The sequence below is a fragment of the Ciona robusta genome, chromosome 2, assembly GCF_009617815.1.
Source record: "Ciona robusta chromosome 2, ASM961781v2".
Classification (NCBI taxonomy): Eukaryota; Metazoa; Chordata; class Ascidiacea; order Phlebobranchia; family Cionidae; genus Ciona; species Ciona robusta.
In genome coordinates this window covers 2,336,075-2,348,439 of record NC_143236.1, presented here as the reverse complement: position 1 = coordinate 2,348,439, position 12,365 = coordinate 2,336,075, and the positions used below count along the sequence as shown (strand labels likewise).

The window sequence follows — 12,365 nt, the reverse complement described above, 5'->3', positions numbered from 1 at the left end:
ACTTTAGAAAGTAGTAGTCAATAATGGAGTGTGTTACTAAATTTTGTGTTTCTGTAACTGACCAAATGCCAAAGGAATGTTCGGTGTTTCTTGTTGGTGATGGAAACAAACTGGGCAACTGGAAACCAACTGATGCTGTTAAGCTTGATTTGACTGAAGCTCAATGGGAAATAGAGATGTGTCTGAACGCGAAGGAGCAAATAAGGTACAGGTACTTTATTGGGGCAATGTATGAAGGCGCTGTGGTGATTAAGCAGTTTGAAGTTCATCCTACATTCATGACAAGAAGTATTGTGGTCCCTGAGAAAGAAAATCTTGTAGTTAAAGATATATTTGGAGTTGCAGGCGATTTACAGTCTGTTGATTGTGGTTGGCTGACAAGTCAAACTGAAATACGAGTTTTAATCAGTTCGACTCAAGGTCACCCGATTACTTTTAATAAAAATTTCGGTAATGGCATGCTGAACAAATCAAAGCTGAAAATTAAACCGATTGCTCATGGAGATATCATCGGCATATCTACCACAGTGATTGAGCCTTTTCAGTCGCAACAAATAGTTAATATTCCAAATGCAGGCCTTAAAATACCTGAAGACGAACAAATGTGTTTGTTATTTTCCATGCAAACATTGAATGCTTCCTCCTGTTCAATTAATCTTGAAATTTATGATAATGATAAACGACTTGGAGTAGCAACAGTTGCATTCGGTGCTTTATCCACTTCCAAACAGGCCCTCAATATTGCTGTAATTGATGATAACTTTCTCTGTATTGGGGTGCTTAAAATTAGCTATCTACGTATATCTCCATTCCAATGTGAGGCACTTAACATGGAGAGATTGTTCTCCAGACACTGGAAACCTAAACCCATGGTTCACGTTGGACATAGGGGAAGTGGTAATTCATTTACTAGTAAGTTGATTGCAAATGTCCCAGAAAATACTGTGGCTTCATTCAAACAAGCCAATGAAAATCGTGCCCAGCTGGTTGAGTTTGATGTTCATTTAACTAAAGATATGATTCCTATTGTTTATCATGACCTGACCACTTCATGCAAAGTAAAAGCTAAAGAAGAACATGGAGATGTTTTACTTGAGATGCCTGTTTTTCATTTTACACTTAAAGAACTTCAGAGTTTAGATATGAAGCACAGAAGTCGTATTACCAACACCAGAAAGCTGGATTTCAATGAACAAGATACAAGTCCAGATATGCAAATGTTCCCCACATTGAAAACTGTTCTAACTGACGTGCCTGTCGAGACTGGTTTCGACATTGAAGTGAAATGGCCGACGTTAAATATAAATAATGAATTTGAAGATGGACTTGAAAGTTACATCGATGCGAATGTATTTGTGGATACAATATTAAAGGCAGTGTATGAAAGTGCTGGATCGCGTCGAATCATGTTTTCTTCATTTGATATTGACATTTGCATTTTATTAAAGAGGAAGCAGGGAAAATACCCAGTGTTTTTACTTACTAACGGTGACACCAACTTCTATACACCATTGCTGGATCCACGTGAGCGCACAAATGGAATGGCAGTGGGCAGCTGTCTTGCTGAGCAGTTTCTTGGTGTGATAACCTTGGACAAGGATGTATACCAAACTCCTGAGGTGATCAAAAAGATTAAATCCGCCGGACTTGTATTTGGCTGCTATGGAGATGAAGTCACTAATAATTTACCAATGATGAAACAGTTGAACGTGGATGTTGCAATCTATGATAGAATATCTAAGGAACTTGCCAAAATCTAAAGGCTCGGTTTACTGACTATAAAAATTAATGGCAATTGCTTCACTGTTTTTTTATTTAGATGTTCCTGTGGTTATTATAATTAAAGTTGAAATATATTTTTATTTTGTTAGTTAATAATAGAATGTGTGCTATTGTTTCTATCTGCATTAAGGGTAACTACACTTATAATATAGTGCTTTATTTTGCTTATAAAATATTTCTAATTTGTCTATTTATGTGCAGATACAAAATTCCAATTTTTCGTAGTTGCCTTAGGAATGTCTTTGACATGAGTGGAAATACAACACTTCAGTTTGTTCCTTTTGCGAGTTCTGTCAACTCGGGATTCTGGAGCAAGTTAAGTGAGAACAAATTAAATCTGTACAAGCTGGATGACTCGAGAAAACCTGTCGCAGGTTTTTACACGAATTCTGATGTTGAAGGTCTCCCATGCAGACATAGTGTGGAGTACTCTGCTTTTGATAACACCACACAACCGCCCCCTTTGTGTTTCGCATCTACAGGTGGATTATACAATAAAAACACAATTGAAGACTTTAAAGTTTGTGACAAAAATGCACTCTTAAACAAAGAAGGTGATTTGCTTTGGGAAGCCATTGTTAGCAGAAAAGCAATTAAACACCCCCATTTACTCTCACGGTTCTTTGTTCTAAGTTTTTCTGATTTGAAAAAGTTCAAATTCACATATTGGTTTTCATTTCCTGCATTTATTCACTCTTCTCCAATATCAGTATCATCATGCGCTCCTATCTCTGCCACTGCTAGCAATGAGTTTATCACTAACTTAATAAAATCCATTGACTGTTTTTGCACAGAGCAAGGCAGCCTTCCTGGATTCTTCCTCATCTCAACCTCCAATACATTTGGTTCAGATGAAGATATAACCTCACACACCTTGAGTGAGTTTGATTCCCTTGTTAACCAGAATCGAAAAATCACTTTTGCCTTTTCTGATCCATCAACACTATCTGATTACCCTGGATGGCCACTTCGGAACTATTTAACATGCATTGCTTATCACTGGGCGGAAAAACTTAAGGGGGAAGTTAATGTTCTATGTTATCGTGACCGAACACAAATGGGGAAAAGAAATGCAACCCATAGCCTTGTTTTACGAGTTCATATTGATTCAATTACTGAACGCCCTGCTGGCTTGACAGGTTGGGAAAAGAATCGAAAAAACAAGCTGGGTCCTCGTGCTGTAGATTTAGGAGAAAGCATGGACCCAGAGAAGCTAGCAGAATCTTCAGTCGATTTAAACTTGAAGTTAATGAAATGGCGACTAATGCCAGCATTGGACCTGGACAAAATTTCATCATGTAAGTGTCTTCTTCTTGGCTCAGGGACACTGGGATGTAATGTGGCGAGAGGTTTGTTAGGTTGGGGTGTTAAAAATATCACTCTGGTTGATAATGGAAAGGTGTCTTTCTCAAATCCTGTTCGGCAAACTTTGTTTGAATTCTCCGATTGTAGCACCGCTGGTGGAAGACCTAAAGCAATTGCAGCAGCTGAAAGGTTGAAAAAAATATTCCCCGGAGTTAATTCACACGGCATTGAACTCTCAATTCCTATGCCTGGTCACCCTGTTCATAAAAGTGATGAACTAATTGAAAAAGTAAAGTCTGAAGTGGCGACATTAGAAAGTTTGATTGACAGTCATGATGTTGTATTTCTTCTGATGGACACAAGGGAAAGTAGGTGGTTACCAACTTTAATTGCAGCTGCAAAAACTAAACTTGTAATCAATGCAGCACTGGGTTTTGACTCTTACTTAGTTATGAGGCATGGTGTTATCTCAAAGGAATCCACAATAAAACTCGGCTGTTATTTTTGTAATGATGTCGTAGCTCCTGGTAATTCTGTGCATGACCGAACTTTAGACCAGCAATGCACGGTATCTAGACCTAGTGTTTCAATGATAGCAGCCGCACTTGCGGTGGAACTGATGGCTTCCATTCTCCAACATCCATCTGGATCACTCGCTGCTCCAGAGATGGGATCTCACTCCATCCCACCATCTGTTCTCGGTCCTGTACCGCATCAAATTCGTGGTTTTATGTCAAGCAACCAAGTTATCTACCCTACTGCTCAATGCTTTAGTAAGTGCACTGGTTGTTCGAAAACTGTAATTGATGCGTACCTTGCCCATGGGTTTAACTTTTTACTGGACGTTTTCAATTCTCCTGCAACATATTTGGAAGATATAACTGGTTTGACGCAGCTACACCTAGAAACTGCTGCTGCGGAAGCAGATGTCTTAGAGTTTAGTGATAATGAAAGTGTATGATCATTTTTTGTAGAGAAAGAATGTATGATAAAGATATTATCTGATACCCCTGGCCTGGGCCTACCTACCAACTTGTTGATAAATATATAACAGCTGAGTGGTAAATACATTCCCCACTTGTTAATTGCTTGCATCACAAGAAAATGACAAATGTGTAAAATAGATTCACCAAACAAAATTATTGAAAATGTTAACTAAATTGGTTACATTTTGTCAAAGTTTATTATTTAAATATTGTCGCTCGTTCTTCATCGTATTATTTACAAGTTTTAAGATTTTTGTGCAATTTTGTTTTGTGAAATGCTTGCAGTTTGTTCACCGTGAAATATTATTATAATTGAAGTTTATAAAGCATAAGAATATTGTTGGTATTTGATCCACAGTTCACTAGCTTGGGTTAAACTTGATGTTACATTTGTTTACATAAAAATTGTTATTGTTATTTCTGTAATCAAATGAAGACATCAAACAACATGTGGAAAGCCATCATACTCATCGGGGGACCTGAAAAGGGTAAGTTAGCTTTTAAAATGCAGTTGTATGTCTTACGATATACTATATTGTTTTTATTATTGCTTGTAATACTTTTTTTTCCTGATATTTATATTCATTTAACAGATTACATACGGTACAGTCTGGTATATTGGCTCATTTTGCTTGTGGTATTATGGCTTTCCTAAAATTGAGGTTTGTTTGACTGTGTATGTAGGACAGTATTGATGCTAAAGAAATGCTAATAAATTTGTTTAAGGACCACATTTCTTTACAATTGTTTTTAATAGGAACAAGGTTTCGACCATTATCACTGGATGTGCCAAAACCTTTATTTCCAGTTGCTGGTTTTCCTATGGTGCAACATCATATTGAAGCTTGTTGCCAGGTAAAACATAAAATTAAAATCTAATCTCATCATATTTATAATATATGCTAAAACTGACTGTTTCTTAGATCTATATAAAGATGTATTTTCACTCTTAAGTTATAATTTTACATTAAAACAATCTAAAAAAAAGTAAACAAAGTGTTTTATATTGTATTTGGTAACTTGTAAGTGGGCATTAGGTCTGTGAAACAGAGTGCACTGTATTATATAAACCAGCATTGCCCTGCCACTAAAGAAAAACTAAATTAGGTACATTCATTAAATATTTTTGTTTTTGCCCAGGTTCCTGAAATCAAGGAAATTCTATTAATCGGATTTTTTCCTCTATCAGATGAGTTAAAAAGTTTTCTGGAATATGCAAAGAAACAGTTTACTCCATCAATCAGGTAAGCCTATCTCAGTTTTTTAGTTTTTTTTAACAGCTTTTAACTGATTGTAATCTGTTTACTTCGTCTGTCTGTAAGTGCTTTTTTAATGTGGGTTTACTAATTAATATTGTTTAAAAGTTTTTGTAATTAACTTGCTTTTTTTTCATCTTCGTTTCTGTAGCTATATATGCTTTGTAAAAATATAAATTGGGACATATATATATATATATATATATATATCCCTTTGAAAAATCTGAATTTTCATTATGTTTTTTTTAGTGCACTTTGTTTTATCTGACTGTACACATATATAATCATACTAGTCCTATAGCTTACTTTCATTCATTTAGATATTTGCAAGAATATACATCCCTTGGCACAGCTGGGGGTTTGTATCATTTCCGCGACCAGATTGGTGCTGGGAACCCATCCGCGTTTCTTGTTTTCAACGCAGACGTTTGTTGTAATTTTCCACTTCAAGAGATTCTTAGTTTCCACAAATCAAAGACAACAGATGATGGAATCACTATTGTTGCAACTGAAGTAATGTGATAGTAGTGATATTTAGTAATTTTACATCGTATTTACTTAAGAATCGCCTTTTTTTAAGTGATGAATGATCACAGCTACTTTATTTATGGCTGAAATGGTGCAATGTTAGGAAATATAAAGGATGATGAATGATACTTATTTATCTTCCATGTGAGGAATATACTATTTACGCTGTGGACCTGTTTTATATACTTCATGTGTTATTGTTACCCTCATGTGTTATTGTTGCCTATGTGTTATTGTTACCACAAATTAACAGTAACAGCACCCAGCATCTAACCTATCCAACAAGCAACAATAGCAAAAGCTTAAATAGTTTATTCACATAAAACACTCTTTTTTGCCTGCCTAACAATGGAAAATTGCATTAATTCCTAATAAGGGTTTTTTTTACTAGGCAACCCAGCAAGAATCAATGAGTTATGGCTGTGTAGTTGAGGACGCAGCAACTGGTGAAGCAACACATTATGTGGAAAAACCAGAGACATTTGTTAGCTCGCTCATCAACTGTGGGGTGTATGCTTTTTCACCTAAAGTTTTGCAATACATGGAGAATGTTTTCAAAGAGCATCAATCAGAGAGATTTGAGTAAGTTTTTTTGGTGTTTTTTTTGCAAATTATGGTAATATTGAGCTAAGTTAGACTGTTTCGTTTATTAAATATTTACGTTAGTTTCGATTCTCTATATATTTCTGCTAAACAGACAAATTTGACATGTAACTGTAAGGTAATTTTTAAAAAATATTTTATGTTTCTTTTTTGACACCATGCCACAGTGGTTAGTATTCTCTCGCCTGTTTTCCACAGGAAACAAGGTTCCAGCTTTATTGCTGCCACCATTTTGGGGTATGTGTTCTTAGGCAAGACACCAATAAGTAATTGCTTCTGTGATCACTAATAGGTTGCGTTGAATTTTGAATCTGTATTCTTTTGTTTAGTGCTGTATTCATTACCACAATGTCAAAATAAAACATTTCCACCGTTTTATTACCAAAGTTAGCACTGTGAATTTTTTTCGAATAAATTTTTGTTGTTGCATTTTCACAGCAGTGGTGATGATAATGCAGATCAAAGTTTCTCAGAAAGAATTTCACTTGAAAAAGAGATTTTAAATCCATATGCTGGCTCTGGAAAGATGTTTGTTTACAAAACTAAAGAAGTATGGGGTCAAATCAAGTCTGCTGCGTAAGTTATAAATATTTAAACAAAAAACAAAACAATGTTTTTTGGAACTGAAATATTATTATAATTCACTGTTTTCTTTAATAACTACTCCTCTTTGCGGTATGTCTAAAAATATTGTACATTCCATTTTCCAGTTTCCACTTACTACTAATGTTTTGATGCAACAGGTCTGCCATTCATGCAAACAAGTTGTATCTTTCACTTTATCACAAAACCAACCCTGAAAGACTTGCGCAAAACTCCCACAAGCAATCTCCCACTATCATTGGTAAGCCCACAGTCTACAACTCTACATGGACATCTTATGCAAACTTTAACACAAAGTATTTGCTATTTATTTTTCCCCATTTTCCCATTTTTGCTTGTTTAATTTTTTTAATAAAAGCAAAATTAAACTAGTTTGACAATTTGAATGTTAAAGGACCAGTAGGAGAAGAAGATATTCTAACCTTGCTGGAGTCCGAGAAAAAAGTCAGAAGTCAGAAATGCGATAAATTAAAAAAAATGACATTAATTTAACTTTATTTTCATCTCATGAGTCATAAACCGAAGATACCAACTGCCAACTTCAAGACACAATGTAGCTATCATTGTGTGTGTGTGTCATAAAAATATCACACTTTGATTTATAGTTACACATATGTGGCTAGAAACCCCTAAGAGGGCACAAAGTGTATTTAATATCACAGCTGTGTTAAAAATAATTAAAATTCATTTTGAATCTAAATGTTAGACTGTAAAAAATTACTAACAATTTTTTTTCATCCAAACAACAGGTGATGTTTTTATTCACCCCAATGCTGAGGTTCACAGCTCAGCAGTGATTGGTCCCAATGTAACTATAGATGATCGAGTGGTCGTAGGACCGGGTGTTCGGGTCTCAAACTCCATCCTTTTACCTGGTGCTGTGCTTAAGGTTGGTGTTGCATTTGAATATAACTTACTTTATCCTCGCGTGACCGGAAAACTACAGTCGTTATCACACGGGTTTAACACCTCATGCTAGCTTACGAGTTACCATGTATGTTACTTTGTGGGTAATTGTTTTTTGGGGGATTTTTTCATTTGTTTTTTTTATGTATGGCTGATAATTTGGACAACCCATTGGTGACCACTGGGTCGGAGCAATTGCCGTTAAGTGGCTTGTCTAAGGACACATACGCCCACAATGACAGCACGTTGAGCTACTGTTGAATGATTGAATTAATGTAACTTTCTTTATCCTCACGTGGTAAAAAACGACAGTCGTTATAACACGGGTGTACCTCTCGTGCCAACTTGCAAGTTACCGTATATGTTATGCCAACCATTTTGTCACGGCGCCGAGCTATTGAAACAACTGGTTGACATGGCAGTAGCCAGAAGGCAAACCCTCAGAATACCAATGAAAACTAACTATATACCTGTTGCTGTTGTTACTAAACAGAATATTCATTTATTCAAAAATAGTCCATAGCTCACCACCATTGTACAGTTTAAAGCTTCTGCATAAGAAAATGTATAAATTTAACAAACAAAAGAATGTGTAACGACGACAAGTTAGGTTTCAAAGAGGGGTCTGCTTATTTCGCATAAGTACAAGGTTTGTTAAAACTGCACAAACTAAAGGCAAACTGTTTTTTAATAATTGATACAAAACAGTGTATCGTAATCAATTAAAATAAGTTTGTGGCCAATGCAAATGCCCAACTGACCCAATTTTACTATATATAACAAAACCTATTCATTTGAATATGAACCTGTTTTAACCCTCCAGAACCACAGTTGTGTGCTGAATGCCATCATAGGTTGGCAGTCCATAGTTGGCGACTGGTCCAGAGTAGAAGGAACCGCCCACCAACCTGATCCTAATGCTCCTTTCTCAAAGATCATCAGTGATGGATTGTTTAATGAAGATGGTAGATTGTGTCCGTCTATCACAGTATTAGGTTAGTAGGAATTTATTCAGATTTTTTACTCTTTTATAAATGACATGAGTGTAGCTTATTCATTCTTGTGTGGTGAAGCACCATCAGACGACATTAGAAAGGATTTACAACCTATCGTTGATGCTAAACTACTCTATAATAGTGTAACTTATTCATTCTTGCATAGCGTACACAATCAGATGCTATAACACGGGTTTACTTTTTAACATAACTTAATTTTTCTTCGAATACAGTAACAAAGATCAGAATAATTAATACAATGAAGATAAAATTAGAAAAAAAACATTGCTAATAATTTTTACTTCCACATAAATAAGTGTAGCTTATTGTCGCATGTGGCGTAGTAACGTAACATATTATGGTAAGGTGGAGGAGACGGTACTCAGTATAAGAAAGCCTTTTTAAAAAATCTTCTTTTGGGATATCCCATTCAGTGATAGACAAAAAATGTTACAGTACTATTTGTATTCTCATGGTCCCACAAAGTGCGCGGCAAAGTCAATTACTGTTGTAAAGTTTTAAAATTCGGCGTTAAACGAATACAGCAGTTTTCAAATGACTAAAAAAAGCATAAAAATAGGATGTTCATTTTAAATGCTCGCTGAATTATATTAAAACTCCCCAAATTTGATATTGATATTTTTTGATACGCCATAAAATATTAAGATTAAAAATCTGATAACTTATATTTAACTTAGATTTGGACAATGAACAAGTTATATGCAAGCAATGAGAGTTTTAATGTCAAAAATGTCATAAAATAGCACATAATTCAACGATTTACCCCACCAGGTCGACAGGTATTCATAGCACCAGAGATCATTATTTTAAACAGCATTGTTCTACCAAATAAAACTATCCAATCAAGTTCAAAGAACCTGATCATATTATAACCTCTTCTCTACAATGTGGGTGAGGTTCAAATCTGCTTTTTGCACTTCAATCTTTGGAATCCCTGTTTCAGAAATGTTCCTCAAAGAAATCTGACATATTTGTGCCAAATAATAAACTATGGCATTCTATTACTATCGTAGGATAATAAGATCTTCAATGAATTGTAAAATGCTTTTTATGTAACTGCTGTGTGTTTCTTCTTTGTAAAGTTGTAGTACCTATATATAATCATTTATTTATGTTCTGTGCACCTGGTATTTACAAAAAAAGTCGTGCCTGTTAGGTCAATTGTGCACTAACACATAGGCTACATTAACACACTGAAGTACTAACATTAGAATTAAAAATCACAAGATAATGGAGAGGTTGTTCGCCTCATCACTGTAAAAGAGAGCTTTTGCATTCCTATGCTTCCAAAACTTGTTTCATTCTTTTTCTTTAACGTTCTGGTGTCGGCAAAATGAATGCTGCAGTGCATTTCGCAAGCTGCGTTTTCCACCTTTTGTCTTCAAGCAATTACCTGTACCTGTCTTCATTACCGGTGAGCTGTGTATTATTAGAGCGAATATATTTTATTATGCTGTTGTTTATTTGCATACTTGGATTAAAAGTAGAAATAAAATAATATTTGAAACACGTAACTCTAATATTTAACCGCGCCCTGTTCCGTCATGCTTTCGAAAGGAAAACGCTTGAAAGGGAATACAATGAAAAGTTCGTCCAAACACGAGAACATGACCGTCTACGCCCTACGGCAACATTCTGTTGGATTTTGGCATGATAGGTGGTGGCGAACGTTTTGGATGCTCGGCCAAGTTTGTTCGGTTCATTGCCCCAATATTTATGTAGACGGGATAAGATTCGTCCTCTTTGTCTTCAAATGAGTCTGTTACTTCTTGTGGTTCTATGTTATCCTGGTATGTCTCATAGTCGATTATTTCAGCGGGCGGTGGTGGGAACTCAAGCTCTTCGTCCGACTCCGATTTTTCTATTTCTTTAATCGGAAGCGGGGGGAAACTGAGTTCGTAGTCTGTTTCCTCTTCTGCTGGCTCCTTCCATGTTTCTGACGCGGTTGGTTCATAATCACCTACCTCTGCATCACTTGGTATTTGCGGAGGCGGAAGGGGTGCAGGAACATTGGGCTTTTTTGGCCTCGGTTTAATTGATGGTCGTTTTGCCGGTGGCTGGTTGTACTGTTCATACGAACCGTATTTTCTAGTATCGGCTGTTTCTTTCGCCTTCAGATTTTTTATCGCTTGTTTTAATGTGGAAGGATTAAAATCTTTCGGTGAGCTTGTAGGTTTTGCAGCAGGGCCATGCATGTCGTATGATTCATAAATCCCTTCATCGGGTTGCTCGGTAGCAGCATGACTTTGTGCTAAACTGTTTTCTCTTTCGTTTACCGGAGATATGCAGATGTCGCTAACCTGCAAGTACATTTGTAGTAGGGTGGGGGAAGACGGGACACTTTTAGCACACAATGCCACAATCTCCTGATTGGTTTTTTAAAAAATAATAGTTTATGACAGTCGTGAGGATACTGTTTTATAATTCTTGAAATGTTATTTGTTTACTACCAAGTTGGACAAAAAAATATTAAAAACGTGTCCCATGATTCCGCCCCTCCTTACTATGTATATTTATTACTCTTGATACAGACTATACCACACAAATATACGTGCATCTGATGCTACCTGGCGTTTGAATTCTTCTTGGTTTGTCCTTGTTTCATTGTTTACAATAATGGTTGGCGGTGGAAACATATTATAAACTTCGGAATTTGGAGATGGAGTTACTCCTGCACCTTGGCTTTGAAAGCTCCCGATTGTAGGACTTACTGGATAAATTGCATCGGGTGGCAGAGAATAAACTGATTCGTTCGTGTTGGCAGTTTCATACCGTCGTTTCATAAATGACCAAGTACTAACCACGCTAACGGCTGCAACTACTAATGCTTCAACAATCACAATAGCGGCAACATGACCATCACTCGTGCACATCTTGTCGGTCGAATAGGTTAGCTATTAGGTTGTCAATCAAAAAACAACTTAATCGCGATCTGTTGGGAAAATAAAGTGTTATTTCTCATTCATTTCTATAGCTACTTTTCCAATCGATGTAAAATCATTTGCTATGTCACCGTTGCATGAAACGCTTCTTCATGGAGTCTGGTTTTCAAACCAATAGCAAGAGAAGGAGACAAATAAAATACTTTTTCCTTTCGACTCCTTTGTCTTTAACACAAATCTTAAGTAACAAATGAAGCAGCATACCACGGTCTGTTGCGGCTGTAAAATTTCTGCTTTATTCACCGAGTAAATATCACGTTTGACACTGTCATCACATTTTTGCGGTTAAGGTTTAAAGTGATAAACGTAACCAAACGTCAATTGAGGCACACATTTTTAATGTAACTTCTCGTCTCATTTAGAAGTAAACAAAAAACATTCAAAAGAATTACTTAACCGTGTTCTCGCGACTCCCATAGACCATTGGCAATTGTTTAT

At 36.0% G+C, this 12,365-nt stretch overlaps 4 protein-coding genes across 4 annotated transcripts; 3 read left to right on the top strand and 1 right to left on the bottom strand.

Moving 5' to 3' along the window:
* The first annotated feature begins 23 nt into the window (after positions 1-23).
* LOC149740016 (glycerophosphocholine phosphodiesterase GPCPD1-like) lies at positions 24-1,991 on the top strand. Its single transcript, XM_089871388.1, has one exon. The coding sequence runs from the start codon at positions 24-26 to the stop codon at positions 1,758-1,760; it is 1,737 nt and encodes a 578-aa protein (XP_089727514.1). The 3' UTR covers positions 1,761-1,991.
* On the top strand, positions 1,883-4,431 carry LOC149740015 (ubiquitin-like modifier-activating enzyme ATG7). The gene has a single exon (XM_089871375.1). The coding sequence runs from the start codon at positions 1,883-1,885 to the stop codon at positions 4,046-4,048; it is 2,166 nt and encodes a 721-aa protein (XP_089727501.1). The 3' UTR covers positions 4,049-4,431.
* Positions 4,423-10,494, top strand: LOC149740014 (mannose-1-phosphate guanylyltransferase regulatory subunit alpha-like). Its single transcript, XM_089871412.1, has 10 exons — positions 4,423-4,561; positions 4,831-4,928; positions 5,214-5,317; positions 5,650-5,842; positions 6,249-6,439; positions 6,899-7,036; positions 7,204-7,304; positions 7,813-7,952; positions 8,793-8,964; positions 9,757-10,494. Exons 1-10 carry the CDS (start codon positions 4,504-4,506, stop codon positions 9,855-9,857), a joined length of 1,296 nt encoding a protein of 431 aa, XP_089727538.1. The 5' UTR covers positions 4,423-4,503; the 3' UTR covers positions 9,858-10,494.
* LOC149740013 (uncharacterized) lies at positions 10,427-11,913 on the bottom strand. Its single transcript, XM_089871448.1, has 2 exons — positions 11,553-11,913; positions 10,427-11,285 (listed from the first exon to the last, which is right to left on the bottom strand). Exons 1-2 carry the CDS (start codon positions 11,856-11,858, stop codon positions 10,608-10,610), a joined length of 984 nt encoding a protein of 327 aa, XP_089727574.1. The 5' UTR covers positions 11,859-11,913; the 3' UTR covers positions 10,427-10,607.
* Positions 11,914-12,365: the final 452 nt, after the last annotated feature.